At 28.5% G+C, this 23,546-nt stretch overlaps 3 protein-coding genes across 6 annotated transcripts; 1 reads left to right on the forward strand and 2 right to left on the reverse strand.

Moving 5' to 3' along the window:
- Positions 1-2,711: 2,711 nt before the first annotated feature.
- LOC119600187 (DNA replication licensing factor Mcm3) lies at positions 2,712-5,518 on the reverse strand. Its single transcript, XM_037950281.1, has 2 exons — positions 4,971-5,518; positions 2,712-4,914 (listed from the first exon to the last, which is right to left on the reverse strand). The coding sequence occupies exons 1-2, from the start codon at positions 5,312-5,314 to the stop codon at positions 2,766-2,768; spliced, it is 2,493 nt and encodes an 830-aa protein (XP_037806209.1). The 5' UTR covers positions 5,315-5,518; the 3' UTR covers positions 2,712-2,765.
- A 1,679-nt stretch (positions 5,519-7,197) lies between these two features.
- Positions 7,198-14,149, forward strand: LOC119600193 (ER membrane protein complex subunit 2-like). Its single transcript, XM_037950291.1, has 5 exons — positions 7,198-7,453; positions 7,651-8,059; positions 8,120-8,276; positions 13,236-13,331; positions 13,405-14,149. Exons 1-5 carry the CDS (start codon positions 7,420-7,422, stop codon positions 13,588-13,590), a joined length of 882 nt encoding a protein of 293 aa, XP_037806219.1. The 5' UTR covers positions 7,198-7,419; the 3' UTR covers positions 13,591-14,149.
- A 3,701-nt stretch (positions 14,150-17,850) lies between these two features.
- On the reverse strand, positions 17,851-23,254 carry LOC119600188. Of its 4 annotated transcripts, XM_037950285.1 has the most exons (5): positions 23,099-23,254; positions 22,782-22,933; positions 22,591-22,687; positions 18,930-19,379; positions 17,851-18,868 (listed from the first exon to the last, which is right to left on the reverse strand). In XM_037950285.1, the coding sequence occupies exons 3-5, from the start codon at positions 22,629-22,631 to the stop codon at positions 18,388-18,390; spliced, it is 972 nt and encodes a 323-aa protein (XP_037806213.1). In that variant the 5' UTR covers positions 22,632-22,687; positions 22,782-22,933; positions 23,099-23,254; the 3' UTR covers positions 17,851-18,387. The 4 variants fall into 4 exon arrangements, with proteins under 4 accessions (XP_037806213.1, XP_037806214.1, XP_037806212.1 ...); XM_037950286.1 differs by having other exon boundaries at positions 22,803-23,254; XM_037950284.1 differs by having other exon boundaries at positions 22,782-23,254.
- Positions 23,255-23,546: the final 292 nt, after the last annotated feature.

Raw genomic sequence — 23,546 nt, forward strand, 5'->3', positions numbered from 1 at the left:
AATATAAAAAATTCAATATTCAATATAAAAAATATTTAATTTAAAAATGGTGTTTATTTCCCTTTTAACCCCCCGTGGATCCGCGCCTGATGGGAGCTATGACCAATTATGGTCCTATCCGGAAAAAATTTATAAAGATAGCTTTATTTGACAATTAAATATGTGCGTTTAAGTGATTTTTGGAAGTGGCCCTTATATATGAGCTATGACCAATAATGGACCGATCCGAAAAAAATTTTCTAGAATGATTTATATGTACACGTATGTTATTAACGACAGACGAATTTCCTTTGTATGGGGGCTATGGGAAATATTGGATCGATTATTAAGATTTATAACTTAATTGATTCTTTGGTTAAAAAACTAACGTATGACAAAACTCATCGAATTATCTTTGGTAGTTTCTGAGAAAACTACTCAAGAAAAAACGTAATTTTTTTCGAGGTAGTCTGAAATTTTTACTCATAACTTTTTATGTCGTGAACCGATTTTGCTGATTTTCAATACCAAACTGCTTAGGATTACAATTAATATTTTTAGTGAATTTTGTTAATTTCTTTTGCTTAGTTTTAACGTGAGCGTGTTTTAACCAGACAGACGGACTTAGTTAAATCGACTCAGAATTTCATAAGGACCCAGAATATATACTTTGTTGGGTCTCAGATGAATATTTCTTGGTGTTACACACGGAATGACAAACTTATATACACCATCTATCATCCAAAAAAAAATTGGTGGGTAATACGATTTTTCCATATTCAGAATCAGCACACGAAATAACACTTCATCGTTGGCCTGTGTAATTAATAAGGTTCCCATATAAAATATGTTGTAAAAACATCTCCAAACTTGGAAAAGTCTAAGCTTTTTCTTTCTAAATTAAAAGTACGAAAACACGGTTTTTACCAGTATCTCATGATTTTATAGGTGCTTGGCAAATTTCAAAAAATTATTCATGTTCTACTCGGATCCAGCTTTCTGGAAAATTGTATCACTTCCCAGGTATTACAATTTTCGTTTATTTTGTCTCACTGTGTTATGCGCAAAGAAAAAATGTTTTTTAAATATTTTTTGAAAAAAGTGCATCTTTGGATAATACTAAATGCACTTTTTAAGCATTATGAAAGTGTGAAATATATATAAAATCAATTATTAAAGCATAATTTCCTATAAATCCTGCAGTTTCTGCTCTGTAAAAAATGTCGCTCAAAATCAGATATGCAGAGGAAGGAATTAGAATTAAAAAAAATATATTAGAGCATAGTGATCACTGATACAAAAACCGTCCAAAATGTTTTGATATTACAAAAAACGGGAAATATTTAGTTTTTTGAAACGAAGCCTAATATACACGTACATGTGTATATAAATGGTCATATCTTTAAAACTATACATGTGTATATAAATGGTCATATCTTTAAAACTTTACATACAATTTCTTAATCTTAACTAGTTTTGTGTTCTGTATTTTCATCTTGATGTTTTAAAAATTATTGTAAAATTTGTATGGAAGTCAATAAAAATTAAACTTTGAGATAGCATATTATTAACAAAAATGTTTGCTAAAAGCGAAAAAATTACTGTTTGGGTTTCAAATTTATGCCAGATTGTGGATTCCTTTGACATCAAAAACTCACTATGTCCCAAGATCACTCTTTGAATATAAGATGGCGATATGTTTTTTTCGAAAACGCAGCTATAGGGGGGAGAATGGAAAAAGGGAATTCTAAAACTGTTAATTATGTGTTCTTTTGTACTTTTTTGAAATTTCGGAAATACGTATTTTTTTTAAATATATTTTATATTACTTAAAATTTTATATATGTACATATTTATGAAGCATTGACCCAAATAACGTTGTATATAAGTTTAATTATATCCTTATTATACACATTATACATTATGTGTTTGTGCTGATGTTTATAACATCCACAAATATTGGTCAAGTAACTTTTCTCTTGGCCTATTAAAATGAAAATGGTTGAATTCGGTCCATCATAATAAGTCTTAATATTACTGACAATATTCTTAAAAATTGGGCTTCATTTGATGATTGGCTCTCATTTGCATAAATAACATTAAAGTAAACTTAAATCACACTACCTACCAACATTTATAAGAACAGGCCAATATTTACCCTTAAACCAGTAAAACCCCCTTTCAGAAAATCTCTTTTTTGTGAACAAATTATTAAAATATTTCGAAATTAAGACAAAAAAACTTAAATGCTTTATTATTAAAGCAATAAAAATCCACATTTTCAACGTACTAATAATATAAGCTTCACTACCACCAAGCTCCTGAAAATTAGTGAAAAATATATTTTTTGAAGTAATATTTAGTGCTAGTTAAATATTGATTTAACTAATAATTTAGTGCACTACCCCCAACTCTGATAGAAATTTTATATTGAAAGAAACAAACAAATTTAAAAATATGCCCAAAATTAGTTTAAGCTACATTTAACAAATAATGCTGAATATTTTTTTTCAAAAAAGGTTTTGAAATTGTTCTCGTAAAATGAGCATCACTTGATTTTGCATTGCAAACTAATCATCAGATTCAGTGCATTGATGTATTTTTAAACAGACCCCAAAATCTCGAAATGTAGACGCATTTAAAATTATGTAATTTATTTTTTATTTAATGTATAAAAATGCGAAAAATGCATATCTTCTTGGAAAAATGTAACAAATAACGTGAAAATTTTGTAAATTAATATGTGTTAATGGTTTAATAAAAAAAATATGTCTTTTTTCGGTGCTTTAGATTAAGAAAACAATTCCATCGGCGACCATTATTTGGTTGTCATCTGTCATACGATTAACAGCTGCTTCTATTTCGCCGTCAGTGAACTGTTCTGCATTATTCTCATTGATTGCGGTAGTAATGCGTGCCAAAGACAAACTCTGTTCCCTGGCTTCTCGGAATAAACGGTGAAGATTATTTTTGAAAACTCCTAGACGGGTATCTGTTATAGAGGCCGGTGCAGAAGGGACAGCACCAACAGATGATGTATCTAGCGAGGTTTGTGACTCGGATTGAGATGTGACATTGGAAGTCGATGGTTTTCGTGCGGGTAACGATCTTCGAGTATCACGACGTGTTAAATCGCCAGCATCAGGCTGTGGTGTCTCAATTTCATCATCGGTCTCTCCTCCCATATTAGTAGTATCTTGGCTAACGTCTGTACGTGTACGTTTGCTACGACGTGATGGTGATTTCTGAGTACCATTTTCTTCGGTAACTACTTCTTCATCTGAAGAACCACCATCTCTACGGCGTTTTTGACCCTTTTCTTTTTCCAAGACCTTTTTGAAGTAGGCAAACTGTACTAATTCTATAGCGGCCTGAGCGTCATCAACAGTGACAGTCTTGGACATGCGAGCTCTGGCATGTGCCGTGGCCAAACGAATTAAAGTTTCCAAAGTACGAGCTGTAACGGGCTGAGTGCGAGCCACATCATTCTGTACACTTTCCTGCGATCGCAGACGTGAATATTCATTCGATATGGCCTCGCAGGCCTGTTCGCTTAGTTTAGGCTTCATGCATTTAGCAATATGAATGTACTTTCTCATAAATTCTACAGAAAGAATTTTTTCATGTCGTTTTCGTGATTTGCCATGAAGTAAAGCATCGTACTTTTCATAGACCTCGGTTTCTTTCTTTTCTTCGCTATTCGATGAGAAAGATAGTGAATCTGCGTAAGAACTTCCCATTGAGAGAGGTTCTCCATCAGCTTCTTTGGGATTACGGTAGCGGTGCATGCGAACTACATGATCAGATATCATTTGGTCAATATCGCTGTCAATGACATCTAACATTACAAAAAGCAAATCAAAACGAGACAGCAAAGAATCTTGAAGGCCAATATTCTCCATAGGAGTTTTGTATTGATCATAGCGACCATAAACTGGATTGGCTGCAGCTAACACAGAACAACGAGCATTTAATGATGCATGAATTCCAGCCTTTGAAATTGTAACGCGGCCCTGTTCCATCACCTCGTGAATAGCTGTTCTATCAATATCACTCATTTTATCAAATTCGTCAATGCACACAACACCACGATCAGCTAATACCATAGCACCAGCCTCTAAGCGTCGTTCTCCCGTTTCCTGATCTGTAGTCACGGCTGCAGTAAGACCAACACCACTGGATCCACGACCAGTAGTTGGAATTGCTCGAGGTGCCGTATTCAACACGTAACGCAAGAGTTGAGACTTTGCGACACTAGGATCGCCAATAAGCAAAACATTTATATCGCCACGCAAACGTGTACCATTGGGAAGAAGTTTCTCTACACCTCCTAGAAGAAGGCAAAGAATGGCTTGTTTTACAAAAGCATGACCATGTATCGACGGCGCCAAACTCTTTGAAAGCAACTCGAATATATCATTGTTTTTGGCAAGTTTCTTGCACAAGATGATATCTTCACGACTGATGTCCATATTGCTTTCCTTACTCAACAGTGAAATGTTGTTTGCCAATAGTACTGTGCGAAACGTGCCAGAAGTATATCCACCTTGCTTGCCTGGCATGCAACGATAATTACCCACAATCTGTACACGATCACCAGGCTTGCATCGATCAACCAGATCATCATCACATACTATATCCACTGAACGTGGTAACTGTCCAGCTGGCGCTTTTTCCGGCATTTCTTGTATAGTCAAAGACTGATGATCTTTATATACGGACAAACCGAACTCGGTTTCTAATAAATTACCATCTTCATCTTTTGTGGGATAAGCTGCACTCGATGGAACGGCTTCAAATGAAGTCAAATCGGTATATTTCCGTTCCATTACTTTACGCGTAGCAGGACAAAAGTGTACCGAACGTACAATTTTGGGATGAATGAGAGAAACTTTGGTAACAATACCTTCTACACAAACCATATTGCCTAAATATCTGAAAATATAGTTGTATCACTATAAATTTTATCTTTTTATTTTTTTTCTACTTACATGGAGGTGAGAGAACGTGGCGTCACATGACGATTACCAAAACATCCCTCAAATCCCACGAAAAAGTCTTCATGTTGTTTAGCATATGATGGATCAACTGTAGATACATATTCCTTAAGAGCCCTACCAAACGCCAGTTGCTCATCGGATGCGTTGCCCAGCAATCCCAAAGCACGTTGGGGATTTTTACGCTTCAAGTCATTAATGTTAACAATGAGACGTCTGCTTTTTTCTGCTATCATATCCTTAACATGACCCGAATATATACCCTGATCCTCTTCATCATCCAAGAAATCAACATACTCTCTCTGTATGTCTTTTATGTATTGCTCAGCATCTGCCATTTGATGTGAATTTTTTTAGCACTTTTTAATCACTTTATAAAAGAATATTGTTTTTAAACTTAACAATATCTGCCAGAGAAGTTAACGCTTCAAGCGTATTATAATAATTGCAACTCGATTGCAAGAAATACTCGACAGAAAACAAAATTCCTAAAAACACAATCTGCAAACAGTCCGCTTGGCGGGAAAACATAAATATAATGAAGTTGGTCGCAGTTGAGATTAGAGTTGATTTTCTGAATCACCGGGGATGGATAATCTATTAGAATATTTATTTTTCATAAAAAATTTAATTAATTTTTGAATACTTCAATAAATTTTTAAGTTTTAAACATAGTTTTGGTTTTTAAATTGTTTGAACATTCGCGTTTTCTAAAAATAATTTTAAATTTTTTAACTTTGAAACTCTTAAAGTGATTTTAGATATGCGACTTTACATATGACTTTACGTATGAAAAATCGAATGTAATTCAATTCGTGTTTTAAAATTTTTGCTTTTACAATAACAAAGAAGACTTTTTGTACTTTTAAAATTTTACATGAAGATCTTTGACATCCATGTTAACATTTAGAAAAAAACAGGCGATTATTGATTGGGGGGCTTGCAATCTCCCATATGACATATAGATTACATTAAAATATTAAGTAACGTGTACATATGTAAAAAATTGTATATCTGGAAAACTGTTATAGTTAGAATCATCATTATCGTTAAGTGGTGTTTATATATATTGCTTTAAGGATAGCAAAGCACAATGGGTATAGCTAGTTACATATATTACATACATGTATTAATGTAAAATGTATTTTAATATGCATTGTCATCAGGTGTCTCCATATATGCATTTATTGGAATTTCTGATTGAATGATCATTTGTTAAATTCCTTCTATTACAAATTGAATTAAAGAAAGATTTTGTAATTGTAGTCAGGTGTTATTGCAATATTTGAATTCAAACTAAATTTTTATCATTCAGACGGAATTTAAAAATCAATATGAATGGTTGAAATTCATTTGAATTCAATTTGTAACAGATTGAATTCAACCAAAATTAATGCTATGTTCACACGAACCGTTGAATTACATAATTAAGCCTCTGAATTACAATTGCCAATTAACCCATTTTCACGACATATTCGTAATTTGTTTTGACAGTTCATCGATATGTTGTTTTTTAATTCATTATTTTGTTTTTGTTATTGTATGTATGATACAAAAATACGTTTGCTACATTATTTAAAGAAATTAAGTAATATGTATTTTCTATTTATTCTTAATTTTATTTTTGATTTGTATCCAACAAATGAAAACAAATAGATAATTATGATAAATACCCGCTAAAAATTAAAAGTGACACTCATTCATTCGTAATTCGTAGATAATTCAAACTGAATAATGTACAGCTTGTGTAATTCGCAGCAGAAATTTTGTAAGGCGAATCTTGAAATACCAAGTTCACACGGACAGTTGAATTACTTAATTCTGCCTCTGAATTACAATAGCTGTTTCCACGACACATTCGTTATTCGTTTTGACAATTCATCGCCGGTTTTTCATACATTATTTTGTTATTTTTTTGGAATACATGTATGTGTATGATACAAAATACAGCTGATTATGATAAATGCCCGATAAAAATTAGAGATGGCACTTCAAACTGAATACAGCTTATGTAATTTGCAGCTGAAATTTTGTATGGCCAATCATGTAATTCAGTTTGTAATTGGGGGTTGAATGACGAATAATTGCATCATGTGCATCGGGAATAACTCAGTTCGTAATTGGTTTGAATGACGAATAAATGTTTCGTGTGAACGGGGTGTAACAATAATAAATTTTTTTGGTTACTTTAAAAACCCGATTACTTTGTATTTATTCCACAATACCGACAAGTACAACTCTGTATTTAATTTAGAACATATAAAAGAGCAACTCTGTTTTTTAATAATTTGACAGCCATCTGTGAAGAAAAAAATCTATTTTTCTGTCGTGTTCTTTTCGTCACAGTGATTTTTTGTTATTTATTGTAAGGAATATAATAAATTGCAGATACAATTTAAGGAATAATAAATCCTTTAAGCGTAGAAAAGTTAAATAAAACAAAATGGCCTTAAATTATGAGGAGATGAGCTGGAGAGGTAAGAAAACATGACACACGGTGGCCTACGTATTTGCTAATGCGGGTCAATGACAAGTGGAAAAATGCATTTTCTATATTTACCCCTTGGAAAACACGAACTATAATTGTTTAAATTATTTACCGGATGCCAAAGATGAATGAGAAAATGTTCATTAATACACTCCGATTTAAATTAAGTAATTTTGTAACTTTCAGATGTACGTGATCATTTCCGCAAGTGGAGGGAAGATAATGAACGTCGCAGTGATGATGTTATTCAATTATGGGAGGCTGTACTTGATGATAAAGTAACAAAGACTGGCAACGAACGGCATCTAATTCTGGAACAGGTTATTCTGGCGGCATTAAACACGGCCCGTTTTGACATTGCGGGCAAATGTATTAAGGAATTAAGTACAGAATTTCCAGGAAGTATGAGAGTAATGAAATTCAAAGCTATGCGCCTTGAGGCCATGGAACGTTATTCGGAAGCTATTGAGGTACTAGATGCAATAATTGCCAAAGATGAAACAAATGCAGCACCCAGAAAACGTAAAATTGCCATACTTAAAGCCAAAGGTCGTCGTGTAGATTCCATTAAGGAATTAAATGAATATTTAAAGAAGTAAGCTTAATAATCGATTAAAATATTAATAACAAATAACTGAAACTATAATTATATTAGGTTTATGTCTGATCAAGAAGCATGGCAGGAATTGTGCAGTTTGTACTTGGCAGAGGGCGATTACGTTAAAGCTGCCTTCTGCATGGAAGAAGTCTTATTGCACAATCCTCACAGTCACTTGGTTCATCAACGGTTAGCTGAAATTCGTTATACTATGGTAAGTAAACTTTTTATATTATTGGTTTACAGTAGAGCCTATTAGTTTTGCTCATAGCTGTAAAATTTCGATTACGATTAATAATCAATTAAATTATTTTTCAAAAATAATCGTAATGATTATTTAATTCTCCGGTATAAAATTTCTGATTATTAATTGATTACGATTAAAATTAATCTAAAAATAATCAGGATTAATTAAAATTAATGAAAATAATCAAAAATAATCAGAATTAATCAAATAATTAATTTGATTATTTTCAAGGATTAATTTTGATTATTTTTGATTAATTTCAATATATTTGGTACAATTTTCTATCTTTTTACATTACGTGTAATAGAAAACTGTTTTTCAAGTTACACACTATTCGATTATATGACTGTTTTATTGAAAACAATATATTTATCAAGTTTATTTCGATTAAAAATCTTGATCTCAGTACAAGATATTAGAAAAAAATTACTGCAATCTTTTCGAAATGGGTCTCAAAAAATCCGTAATTTTTAGCGGATTGCCGGAAAAATAATAAAATTTTTCTTAGAGTTTTTTTTTTTGGGAGTAAATTATACTAAATATATGGAAAATAATCAAAATTAATCCTTGAAAATAATCAACTAATTTTTTGATTAATTTTGATTTTTTTTGATTATTTTCATTAATTCCAATTAATCTCTGATTATTTTTAGATTATTTTTAATCGTAATCAATAATTAATTAAAAAAAAATTAAAATAATTGTTAATTAATCATTAATTTTTCCTATTTAATAAAAATAATCTAATTAATAATGATTACGATTATTAATCATTATTTTACAGCTATGGTTTTGCTATATACGATTGCTTAGACTAACAATATGTAAATATATAATAAAATTGAAGAAAGACTAGAAAGATGAGAATAATTGAGAAAATATAGAAAAAGAATTAATATTAAAATAGAAAAGATACAGTTATTACTCCCTGTAACAATTTTGAAAAAAAGCTTTCACACATGGAAAAGCTGATATAAGATATGATATGCATTTGAAACTAGAGTCCATTTAGAGCAATTCTACATACTCCGTTTTTTATAATCAGCTCTTATGTCCTTATGAAAGGACTTTAAAGTTTAAAGGACTTACAATTTCAAACGAATATTTTAAATATTGATACACTGAAAATAATCTATGCTTAACTTTACGAAAAAAAATTTCGTAACTATTTTTTTCGTAATATATACGAAAATTTTGTGTATAATACGAAATATTGTTTAATCAACCCCTTTTCTAATTTTACGAAAGTACGAAAACCTGTCGTAATATCTTTTTTCGTGTATATTAAGAAACTTTGTTTTCTTTTACAAAAATAATTTCATTAAGTCATGTAATATTTAAAGAAAGTAACGAATTTTTTTCGTAACAAAATTATTTAGTAATATACAAGAATTATTTTTGATTTTACAAAAAAAATTATTTTGTTACGAATTTTTTTTTTTTTTTTACAGGAAATTAGCCTAATTTTCTGTAAAATTTTTTATGTTTTTTTAAAAAACATAAAAAATTTGTTTTTTTTTTAATTCGCAATCTTTTTTTAAATTTACAATGATTATTTTAAAAGAACTAACATATTTATGTTTTTTAAAAAATCGTAAAATGAACAAAAATTTTTTTTTTAAATTTATAAAAATTATTTTGCATTTTACTAAAATATTTCGTACAATTTCGTATATATTACGAAAGAATTTCGTGGTGCGAAACCACGAAGCATTTCGTACAATGTACGACATTTTTCGTGTATATTAGGCATGGATTATTTTCAGTGTATGTATTGTATGATGCTAATATTGGTATCAAATGAAAGCTGTCAATCTGTAACTTCTATCCATTTTATTTATTTGAATCACTTAGACAAAAAATCGAAAATGAAATTAAATTTAAAAAAGATCTCATTTTCGAAACATTTTTAACTCTTTTTTTTGGAACAAATTTTCTTTAAGCTTCCATCTCTTTTTTAATCCTGATGAATTGAAATATATAACATTATTTTGAAGCAGAGGATCTCAGCTTCAGTTGATATTAATATTAATATCAAATTTTTTATATAAATTTGGAATTTCATCTTTTGAAATTGTATGTCCTTTAAACTTTAAGGTCCTTTTACAGGGGCATAAGAGCTGATTATGAAAAACTGAGTACACAGAGTTAATACTAATGGTCCACAGTTTCCTGTACACATAGATTTTTTATACTCTATATACACCAATCGACTCAGAATCACTTTCTGAGTCTATTAAGCCATGTCCGTCCGTCCGTCTGTCCGGCTGGCTGTCCATATAATCTTTGTGCGCAAGGTACAGGTCACAATTTTCAAGATATTTTGATGAAATTTGGACCGTACGTGTTTTTCGGCCCAACAATGAAGCCTATTGAAAATGGTTGAAATCGGTCCATTATTTCACCTAGCCCCATACATGTTAAATATTGTAGTATCTCTACAAAAATCGGCAAAACTTAGTTTTATATACGTCTTAATAATACTACCGATTTTCGTAATTATCGGACTTTATTTGACCCTAGCCCCCATACAAAGTCCCCTTCAAAAAATGCCTTGAAGGTCAATAATTCACTAATAAACACTAGTATCACGATGAAATCTAGCATACATAACTCTAATGTAAACGTAAAGCCATGTACCAAAATTTATAAGGATAGGCCCATATTTTCCCTTGCCCCCATAAAACCCCTCTTTTAGAAAATCACTTTTTTAACAAATTGTTAAAATATTTCGGAATTAAGTTAACAACTTAAATGCTTTGTTATTAAAAATAATCCACATTTTTAACATACTCAGTGGTGTAGGGTATCATATGGTCGGCCATGCCCGGCTATACTTTCCTATTTGTTTATGTGTGAGAATGACTGTTGCACGGTGTTATATATGTATTTGACAAATCAAAGAAAAACTTTTTGGAAATAGTTTGTTTCTCGGAATTATACTAGAAAAATAAAATTTACTTTTATTGAAAAGCATATGTTAGATACGACTTTTTATATTAAGGTGACGATATTTATATATAAATCATAGCTGTATAATTTCCATTGCGATTAATAATCAATTAAATAATTTTTCAAAAAGTGTAATCACACAGAAAAAACTGAAAAACGATTTCAATTACCAAAACCTCGTTTTCAATTATTTTAGTTTTTGAAGTTCAACCTATAACAAAAATTGTATATTCAATTACTACTTATAATTGATTTCGTACACAAAATTTTTATTTTTTTCTATTTTTGTTGCTGTTAAATACGTATTTGATTATACATTTTTATGAATCAAATACAAAATGAATTGAACACTTTTAAAATTTTTGATTAATCGTTTAATTGAAAATTTTTTAAAATTTAAAATTAAAATTTTAAAAGGGTTCAATTCATTTTACATTTTAATCATAAAAATGTATTTAACAACAACAGAAATAGAAAATAATAAACATTTTGTGTATGAAATCAATTATGAGTAATAATTGAATATACAATTTTTTTTATAGGTTGAACTTCAATAAATAAAATAATTGAAAACGAGATTTTGGTAATTGAAATCACATTTTAGTTTTTTCTGTGGAGAAAATTTGTGATTGTTAATTGATTACGATTAAAATTAATCTAAAAATAGTCAGAAATATGTTTTAATTAATGAAATTAATCAAAAATAATCAAAATTAATTAAATTATTAAGTTTATTATTTTCAAAGATAAATGTTGATTATTTTTGAGTAATTGCAATATATTTAGTAATTTTTTTTACATTCTGTCTAATGGAAAAGTTTTTCAATTTATCACACTATTGAAGTATATGAACCTTTTGTTGAAAACAATAACTTTATCAAGTTTATTTCGATTGAAAATCTTGATCTCAGTACATTTTAGAAAAAAATGACTGCAATTTTTTCGAAATGTGTCTCAAAAAATCTGTGGGAAAAATAATTTAAATTTTTTTAGAGTGTTTTTGGAAGGAAATTTTACTAATTATATGGAAAATAATCAAAATTAATTCTTTAAAATAATCAATTATTTTTTTGATTTTTTTTATAAATTAAATTAATCCCTGATTATTTTTTAATCGCAATCAATATTTAATTCAAAAAATTTAATGTAATCGTTAATTAATCAACAATTTTACCATAATAATTTGATTGTTAATGATTACGATTATTAATCATTATTTTACAGCTATGATACAAATCTTAAAAATCATCCATAATAAGAAAATATTTAGTTGTATCTGAAACATAAATTTGTATTTCAAACATAAATTTCTGTGGTACGATTAGAAAAAAATTATCCACCATTTATTCAAGATAAAGTTTGAATTTAATGACTCGATTCATTCCATTCAAACAATATATTTTGTGTTGTTTTAACATAAACTACATACTGTGGTCAAAAGCCAAAGTCGTATTGTAAGTTTTCTCATATGTTTGCCTTTTAACCACTGTATATTAGCGGCAAAAACTTTTAGGGACAATATTTCAGCCAATATAAAAGAATTTTAAATAACTCTAAAATTATTTGTATGTGTTAAATTGTGACAAATTTTCACTTTATTTTATCGTAAAAAATCGAAATGCAGTATAAAATTCACTTCTTGAAAATTTGTGGCAATCTCAAGCTTTACGTTAAAATATCTCGATGTAGGAAGCGGGTATAACGAAGGGATCCATTAATTCAAAGTCGACATATTAGACTTTCAAATGATATAACAGATTTTACATATGTATATCTCGAAAACATAATGTGTTGAGAAATTCAGCGCTGTTTTGTTCTCCGGGTTAAACATTTGTTTGCCTGTGTTATAAATTTCGAGTAATTTTAAAATCATTCATTAATATTGTCACTAGCTATTAATTATTTTATATATTTTTTATATTCAACATTTTAAAGCTCTGATAGTTGAACACATTATTATAAATATTTTTTTAGGGTGGTATGGAGAATATTGAAGTGGCTCGCACGTATTATTCACAGGCTTTAAAACTTAATCCAAACAATTTGCGTGCACTTTATGGTTTATATTTGGTAAGTTTGTTGCATTAATTTTTTGGAAACTTTGTTTTTTATTTGATTTTTTTTTTTTCAAATTTTAAAATAGTGCTGCAGCAGCATAGCAAACTCTAGGGCTCTTGGATCCAAGCGCAAAGAAGCCCTTAAAATGGCTCAATGGGCTTTAGAACAAGCCAATCAGAGAACATCGAAATTGTCAAAGATTGAAAATAACGATAAACTGATTTTATCCCTTGAAAGTGCTTTTGGTAATTTGGAAATAAAATCCAATTGACCAGAACGATGACAACCAGCAAGAGCATTTATTTATAGAAGCCTTTTATGTCAATGAATGTCATAATGTTAACTTGTATGTGTGTAGTCTGCGAGTCTTCAGTGATCCATTTTAACATACATACATTAAAAAATATATATACATACATACGGAACTAATACATAAAAACGTATATGTCTAGCTTAAAATAAGTAAAAATTTCAAGTAAGAGCCAAATGTCAGTCATATCGACATTAAGTAAATAAATCAATCAATCAATCGTTCAATAATACAACATTAAACGATTTATCTATCAGACATTCAAACAAAATCTACTACATCCCCAGCAGTTTCGAACTAATAATCTAATTGGTTTTTATTTATTATTTTGTGTAAGGTACAATTTTAGTTTATACTTCTATTCTAAACATTATAATTATCAAATTGGAAATTGTTAATTTGTATTATTTACGAATGGGCCACAATCAGAGCTTTTGTAATTGTAAAGTAATTTTGGTTTAATGTGTATTAGAAAATAAAAAACGTCTTACTATTCGTAATTCGTAATTTATAAAACAAATTAATAATCCATATAAGTATTTTATTAAATAACATGTATTTCAGGTACAACACTGTAAGTATAATATCATCTTTCGTAGAATTTTGTTGCGAACGATACTTTGAAAGATCAGATCGAATTAAGATGATATCTATAGGAAAAGACACAATATTTATTGTTTATTTGTGGAAATTTATTTAAAAATCAAACATACAAAATAATACATCAATATCCCTGTAGCTCAACGGTGGCTAAACATTCCCCTGCGGGTATTGTGTTATTCTCACTTATACACACGCAATATGAATTTCTCAGCAACAAAACAAACTAAAAACAAAACAAAACAAAACAAAACAAAAACAATTTAGTTTAGTTGCTCTCTTTATAAAATTATACACAGAGAATATTTTCAAAAGCCGTTACAAATAAATGTTTATATGAATACTTTTGATAGATTTATTAGACAAATAATTATATTTGTATTTTCATTTATTCAAGCAATTAATCGCCAAAATTTTATCGATCGACGGTTCATCGTTTGAATACCTAATAGACACATGTAACAATACTTACACAAACAACAACATATGCATTAATGCATACATACATTAAAATATAAAACAACAAACACAATAATACGTACATACATCAATGCATAAATCCATGCATCAATACATTACAACATAAGTATGGACATAAATACACATGCATCAATACATACTTACATCAAAATATGCATCAATACATACTTTCATTAGCACATACATACATATATCGACACACTCATTCCTTCCATTATTAATTTATAATGCAAATGATATGAATAACACAAATAAGTACAAACATATCATCACACATATTTTCATTTATGTTCTTTTTTGTATTTTACACTACACATATGCGTTTTAAACACTCTCTTTCTGGCCACCGTTGCTGTAGCTACATACAGTGTCTCTCATAATTATTCGAATTTGGGTAAACTATAAAAAGAAACCAAATTTAATAATATATTTTGTGTGCAAAATAAATAAATTAATTTGTTATATTGTCTAGATAGTCCTTATGTTTGATATCACGCTTTTTAAAACTTGAAAAATTTGCATTGACTTAAATTAAATGTGGATTTTTTAAAAAAGTCCATGAAATTGCCTCTCAAAAGTATACGAATTTTTCCTGTATTTCATATTTGATCATATTATACGCAACACAAATTTTGGAATCGAATGGTTTTTATGCGTAATATTGTTTTAAGGGGTTACTATCTACGGAAAGGATATATTTTTGGCCCATTTGGTCCACAATTTTGGGGAATTTGTACCCTGTTTTCATGTAATATCATTAAAATGGCTATTTTTGGCCATAATTGTAAATTTTTCTCCTTTTTTCCAGAGATAAAACAAAAATTTGATATTGGGACTTAAAAGACCCCTTGGGGTATCTAAAAATAATATTTTTTGTTACAAGAATCTGTATTTAAACTTTCCAAGATAAATTATTCGGATCATTTTTCTGTCGCTAATTCAATATATTGGAACTTAAGTCCATTTTTATAATACTAGGATCAACTATTTTCCGGGAAAGTTTTCTGGTATATATTCTTTTAGATATCAGCTTTTATACATTTTAAGTTTTCAATGTGTTGTGGAAGTGTACAACTCCAAAACATGCCTCGAAGAAGCACCATTCAAAATAGTAAAATCATAATTTTTATATACCAATGGCCTCCATGCTGCATGGCACGATATCATTATGATCACATCAAAAATGTTGATATGTGTTTAAATATTATTTACTATGATCAAATTAAAACCAAAATTTAGGACTTACAGTGTTATTGTAACGGGCAACATAAGCGTGAAAGTTACGAGTAGTAAAAACTGAAATCTACTATATAGGATGACGTTTTGTTAAGGCATGTTTTGGGGTTGTATACCGCTATAATATATTGAAAATTTAAAATACATTAGTGCCAATATGTACATCAATATACACTAGACAACTTTGTCGGAAAATATCGTCCCTAGAGGTACGAAAAGGGACTTATGATCCAGATAATTCAATTAGAAACTAAAAAACGATACCAAAAATACATCTTGGAACTTTTAAGTACAGACCCTTATAACAAAAAATATTATTTTTAGATACCCTATGGGTTCTATTAAATTCCAATATTAAATTTTGGTTTTATCTCTGGAAAAAGGGTGAAAAAATTACAAATATAGCCAAAAATCGCCATTTTAATGATATTACATGAAAAGAGGGTACAAATCCCCCAAAATTGTGGGCCAAATGGGCCAAAAATATATCCATGCGGTTGATAGCAACCCCTTAAAACAATATTAAGCATAAAACCATGCGATTCTAAAATTTTTGTATCGTATAATATGATCAAATATGAAATACAGGAAAAATTCGCATACTTTTGTGAAGTAGTTTCATGGACTATTTTTAAAAAAAGCACAACTAATATAAGTAAATGTAAAGTTTTCAAGTTTTAAGGGGCGTGATATCAAAACTAAGGACTATCTAGACAATATAACAAATTAATTTATTTATTTTCCACACAAAATATATTATTAAATTTGGTTTCCTTTCATAGTTTACCTAAATTCGAATACTTATGAGAGACACTGTACATATCCTCACCTAAAACGCAAACGGCCCTATCTAACATTTTTAAAATTTTACAGGAGAAGCAAAAAACTATTTAAATTGAAAAGTTTGTTTCTATCAACGCGATTTATTTGTAGCAAATAAACAAATTGTTTAATAGTGAAACTTATCATTTGTTATAATAGTTGACAATGGCGTATATAAAAATGGATAAATTGGACTCTTTGCATTTAAAATTTTCATGTTTTTGTAGATAGGGCCTTTTGTTTTTTGTCAATAAAATTTATCATTTTGGAGGAGTAAAATTTTTGGTGTGGACATTTGTTTTGATGCAATACATTAGAATCAACAATAAAATCAATTTGTTTGCGTTTCAGGTGACGATATATACAATAGGGTGGTCCCAAAATTGCCAATCGGGATTGACTCTTAGAAATTCCGGGATTCGCGTTTTTCTTGATTTCTAAATCCCGAAAAATATAAATGCATTTTCAAAATCTTAATAATTTACAGAAAAAATAACATTTTCTCTTCCATACTGCAATATTAATACACTTTATTAATACAGAAAGCTTCCCAATAAGTATTTTGTACTAAAAATATTAAAATAGTTCTTTGAACACAATATAAGGGTACATACATGATGTACTTAGGGCATCCTGGGTACATATAATAAATAAAATAGAATAAAAAGTTTGTTTTAACTCCGAATTTTATATTTAAAATTAGTTTTAAAATTACTCAATTTTTAAATATATTTTGAATGCTTTTCATAAAAAAATGAAAATAAAAGTTCTATCCGAGATACTGAATAGCATGATACAACCAGTAAAAGGTAGAATCAGTAGGGAGAGTTATCAATTTTCTGCCTTGTTATGTCAAATATAGAAGAACTAATTGTTTTATTATGCTGAATAGTAGAAATACACAAAAACCTACTTCAGAGCAAAAGCTTCTTATATAAAATCATATTATTCGTATGGCGATACCCCAAATCACCATTTTATCTTGTACAGAAATATAGTTTTTATTTCTGTACAAGATAACGCCCTTCAAAAGAAAACCAATATTTTTTGGATAAAATGATTGAAATAATTGTTAAATGCAAATAATTTGAAACACTTTATTAGCATGTAATTAAGTATGTTAAACTAGTAATACAAAATTACATAAATCATAACACATACACTTTAAAATTTAAAGTTTAAATACACAACTACATACATACATACATACATACATATATACTAGTATACATTGTTCATGTTCCAACTTTTAAAATAGTATGTTCTAAATAATAAGAGTATAAAAAAGTATGGATGATGATAAGAATGGGTTAAATGTTTAATTAATAAAAATAATAATAATAATATGTAATGATAATAAGAATAACAATATAATGTTTAATGTAACACTGTTACTAGTAGTAGGTATCGTATGAATGGTCGTCGTCGATCTGTTTCATTTTGTTTTGTTTTTTTTTTTTTTTTAATATAAAACAAACAACCTCGTACATTCCATGTACGACTTAACACATCCATCCAATGATAATAAATTGGCTCTGATTGTGTCATTAATCTTTAAAACGTAAAATTTTCCATTGCACTCATACATTTGTTGTTGATTGATGTTCTTCTTCTACGAGATCAATTTGTAGATGAACTGGGATATGATTTTTTTCGTCGTTTCAATCGAAACATATCTTTAAAGCTTAGTGAAGGGGAAATTTTTCGATTAACGTTACCATTGTCATTACATTGCTGTCCCTGAGAAGAAGAACCATTTCCCATTGAGTTCAATGGTGATGCGGATGATGAGGATGTTAATGACATCAGCCCATTGCAAGAACCTTGAAAAACACTTAATAGGGTGTTACGTGGTACGCCGTCCAATAATTGAAGTTGTGGCAGCATTTGTAAAACGTATTCTCTGTAATCCATCACAACACTAGTTGGCATTATCAACGAATCAATGTTTGTCGAAGTGCTGAACATATTCAAAGAACAATAATTGAATGGTTCTCTGATACCGGGATTACCCATGATTGATAAATACTCTAGACTGGGACATTGGACTCGTATACGCTGGACCCAATCAACCACATTTTTAATATCACAGTTATTAATCCTAATTGGTTAAAATAAATTCTTAGTGCATTTCAAGTTCTTGTTGCATGAGAATTACTTACCATAATATTTTTAAATTCTGCAAAAATGGCAAAGTGTTAACATCCAAATTTGTATTACGATCCAATATGAGAGTGTGCAAGTCCTCAAAGAACGATAAAAATGATATATTGTGAAAATTGTTATAACTCAAATCTAAAAACTTGGTTTGTAATGCAAATTTTTCGGCTATTCTTCTGGGTATCGTTCTCAAGTTTTCATAGGCCAATGATATTCTTCCATTCTCTTCCAAAATATTGTCGCCCAACGAGTCCTCGCTAGTATAACTGCTATTTGAAATATTGCCACTGATCGAATATTGATTTGTTGATATCATTTTAGGATAATTTTCAAGGTAAATACTCCCACTACTAGTGTAATCTGTACCAAAACAAACGTCGTTAAAATCTTCGATCGGCAAACTATCGTACGACTGAAAGGCTGCACAATTTTTTAAAATTTCATACAAAGAACTGCAATGAAATATAAACGAATATGATTAAGACCCTTAAACTTTTTTAATTCAATTTGTAATATAATTAAAAATTACTAAAATAGAACTGCACCATTTCCAATTGTATGCCATAACATTCTAATTGTATTTTAGAAAATTCTAGTTTTAAAAGTTTTTAAATAATATTTCAGAAATTCTTATATTATATATCAGAAGTTTGCAATTATATTTTAGAAAGTTATAAATGCAACACCGAAAATAATAGACATTTTTGAAAATATGTACATAAATATACATACATACATACATATGTATATATGTACATAAAATAAAATTGAATTATGCCAATGTAGTAAATTAGCGATATGATTTGTTTCAAATTAACTTTGAATTTTTTATCTAATAACTAACAAACAATTCAAAATTCTTTTGTTATCGATGTATTATCGGAATATATATATATATATATATATATATATATATATATATATAAACCAATATGATAGATATATATATATATATATATATATATCATATTGGTTTATAAATGTTCAATAGTTGAAATTATCGAAGAAAAAATACATAGTAAAAAATAACAATTATACATAGTATTGGAAACTTTATCACTATTTTCTGGATAGCACAGACTGACAAAAATGGCGTTTTGGCCCTTTTTGAGAAGTTATAACAGCGCAAAGACAACATGTATGCCATCTAAAGGTCCATTCTGCCAGCTTTAAAATAAAGGCTTAACTTCTGATATAACTTCTTCTTCTAAATACAACAACACATTGAATTGGTACAACAATAAATTGATTTGGCAAAAGAATCTCCTTTATTTTACAAAAAACTAATATATTTAAATTTTTATACTATAAAAAAACTTTTTGAATTGTTTAAAAATCTTGTGTAATTGCTAAGATATAATCCGTTATCTAAATTTGGAGATGTTTTTACACAATAAGGGTTTTCATATATGCATTTTCGATTTTAAATTGAATTTGTCACAAATTGTATGGGATTTTACTGCCACAACACTAATACATTTGTTCGCCTATTTGAACTGATAATTTTAAATTGAATTTTCTCTTCTAAATAATACAGATAAACAATTATTCTAAGGTGCAAGTTTGCATACGTGTTTCATGAATACCCTTAATATTTTTTCTAACATAGTTTTCTAATTAATTAATGTATTAGAAAACTATGTCTATCCGCTTACAACTGACTTGATATGTTTCTTACTACAAAATTGTTCAAAAATTGTATATAGCTTTTAAACAAAACATAAAATTATAAAATTACTCATATTATTACAAGGAATTTTTATTCTATTCTTTGAACAATACATGTTAACTTATAACAAATATTTATTTTTTTGTCGACCAAAAAGTGATATCTTAAAAAAAATCATTAAAATGTGCAAAACATTAAAATTTGTTCATAAGTAGGTATTAATCAGGATGTTAAAAACAATCAGACGGCAGTTTCAAAACTCCAGTTTAAAATTTTTAACAATTTTGTTAAACAAATTTAAAATTTTGAGAAAATCTCCATGTGACTAATGGACAATAAAGAAGGGAATAAAATAGTAAAGATAGTAAAGGGAATAAAATAGTAAAGATAGGTCGATATCTCTCACAAATTAGCGATACCTGTGATTTGAATTTTCGGATTTCGGAAAAAACAATTTTTTGTTAATGTTTTTGAAAATTTTTCTTAATTATTAACTGTTATACACTTTATATACAAAATTTTCAGAATATAAAATTGCAGATATTGGATGCATAAATCTTAAGTTTCAGTAAAATCGAATAATGTTAACCCATAAAATGTGAAGGTCAAACTCAAGCTATTTGCAATATTGGCAAATTTTCTTGAAACGATAGTGAAATATTATTTTGTTTTCCACATATTTCAATGAAACTTAGGAAAAATATATAATGAAGACTCGTTTTATGATGACATCGAAAAAATCTAAATTAAACCTTAAACGTAAATATATTTTTATAACTATATGATATGCCGATTCGGTTTCGACAGCTAAAAATACATTATAAAACTTAATTTCGTTGGGCTGTGTAATTAAATTCATTATCATATCAATTATTGTATTTTTCCAGTCTTTTCAAAATTGCTAATACGAAAAACCGATTGATTACACAAACCTCCAAATTTTTAACCCTGAGACCAAAGAATACTTTTGTAAAGGATTGAGCTGCACTGAATATAAATCTTACCTCAAAACTTCTCAATCGAGATTCATTCAAGTTTTGCAGATATCATGTCCTGGAGTTTTTAAAAACACCGTTTTAACCAGCGCGAAGACACTTTTATTTATAAAATGTATTAGGCCATCTGAGAGTCTAATCTCTCGACTTCAAAATAAACTTTTAAACTTTGTTATTCTTTCTTCGAGATATACTCAAACTTTGTTTTATGTGCATTTAAATATTTATATGCGGTTCTAAAAATACCTTTGTCGATTTTTTATATATGAATGTACGTTTTTAATTGACTTTTATGGGTTTAGTTGAATTCATGCTTTTTTTACTTAAAACCCAATTAGTGATTTTCCCATGGAGCTTTCCTATGGAATTTGGACTATGCGATTTTATGCTAAACGAGCTATAGTAAAGTTTGGAACAACCATAAATTTATATAAAGAGAATTTTTAATACATTATGCCTTTATTTTACTTGTATGTCATAATTTTCCCATAAAAATACTTTTTGAATTGTTTAAAATATGTATACATAAAATATTTTTTTGAATTTATAGTAGTTTTTTTTTTTAACTTAAGATCTCTCAAAGAATGAAGAATATACAAAAGATATTTGTTTTAAAGTCGACAGATTGGACTTTTAGAAGGTAAAAAAAATCATAAGGCGGGGTTTTCGAAAACCTGATGTAATTCAAAATAGGATTCAGTGCAGTCCAATCCATTAGAAATATACATAAGTATATCTTTGTGTATATGTTTTGGCTTTTTCAATTTCTGTTATTATTTACTGTATTTGTTTTAACCAGAGCACTAAATCTTTATTTAGTTATCACTCACGTTCATGCAAAAGAAAATTTAATTTTTTTAGTTTTAAGACAAAAAACTTAAAACTATCAGCTGAAAGCAATGTATTCCATTTCAGCTAAAAAGTTTAATTTCATAATCTTGTTTTAAAGTATAAATATAAACAGACATTGAGCACTAATCCCTTGATAAGTTTGCTTACCTGTTATCATCTATATTTGTTATTCCACATGTATCCGACATACTTAATTCTCAAATGACTCAGAGTCAGTGAGACAAGTCCAAAATAATTAAAAATACTAAAAGAATTTATTTTTAAATATCAACAATTAATTTAATGATTAACTATTTATTGTTCTTGTTGTTTATTAAGTTTTTATTTTTTATTTTTACCACAATCACAATTTTCCTCACAATTTCAATTTTGCATTTGTGCTATTCCGGCAATTAGTTTTTAAGCGCTTTTACACGGACGGGAGATTGATTGATGATTGTCGGTCCGTTGTGATGATGATGATGATGATGCTACAACTTTATTTTTTTAACTGACAAAGAAATTAAATTATTTTGAATTAAGTAGTAAATATTATATTCAGTATTATTTTATTTTGTTTATGCATTCAGTTAAAGAACTTAAATGAATTTTCATCTGAAGAATAACAATCTTCTTCTTATTTGTGTTCTTATCACTTTTCCATTTGACTTTATACTTATTGTTGTTGTTGATGTTTGTTGCTATTGTTGTGCTTAATTGTTTTTCTATCAGTCTCCAAGTCGTCGTATTCCGTCTGATTGTTGTTGGTCTGTAGAAATTTCGGTTGACGGTTGTTTTAATCAAATCGTCTGGTCTGCGTGTTAAAATAGAACTGAAATGAGCAGAAATAAGACAATAAGAATAATATGCAAATGCATACATATGTATGTAGGTATATGTATATATACTTTAGGGTGGCCCATCTAAATGGAGAAAAAATATGGTGAAATTATGTACATACATATATGAGATTTAATAGGTAATAATTTTAATTATTTACGTTAAATAATTCTATGTAAAAATTAAAAAAAAAAAATCAAAAATTATGTAATCGCTCATAAAAGCGAATATCAAAGGCATTTCACATACTACCTTTAATATGATACCAAATTTGAGTACATTTA

Source organism: Lucilia sericata, unplaced genomic scaffold, assembly GCF_015586225.1.
Source record: "Lucilia sericata isolate MDLA Ls3-8-SP2 unplaced genomic scaffold, ASM1558622v1 Contig000106F_arrow, whole genome shotgun sequence".
In the NCBI taxonomy this organism is placed as follows: Eukaryota; Metazoa; Arthropoda; class Insecta; order Diptera; family Calliphoridae; genus Lucilia; species Lucilia sericata.

Coding starts and splice junctions, on each gene's coding strand:
- LOC119600188 (XM_037950285.1), bottom strand. CDS start 22,631: ATGTCGGATACATGTGGAATAACAAATATAGATGATAACAG. Junction 19,380..22,590: donor ACAAATATAGATGATAACAG/GTAAGCAAACTT, acceptor ATTTCATTGCAG/TTCTTTGTATGAAATTTTAA. Junction 18,869..18,929: donor CAGAATTTAAAAATATTATG/GTAAGTAATTCT, acceptor TTAACCAATTAG/GATTAATAACTGTGATATTA.
- LOC119600187 (XM_037950281.1), bottom strand. CDS start 5,314: ATGGCAGATGCTGAGCAATACATAAAAGACATACAGAGAGAGTATGTT. Junction 4,915..4,970: donor CCACGTTCTCTCACCTCCAT/GTAAGTAGAAAA, acceptor CTATATTTTCAG/ATATTTAGGCAATATGGTTT.
- LOC119600193 (XM_037950291.1), top strand. CDS start 7,420: ATGGCCTTAAATTATGAGGAGATGAGCTGGAGAG. Junction 7,454..7,650: donor TGAGGAGATGAGCTGGAGAG/GTAAGAAAACAT, acceptor TGTAACTTTCAG/ATGTACGTGATCATTTCCGC. Junction 8,060..8,119: donor TTAAATGAATATTTAAAGAA/GTAAGCTTAATA, acceptor TAATTATATTAG/GTTTATGTCTGATCAAGAAG.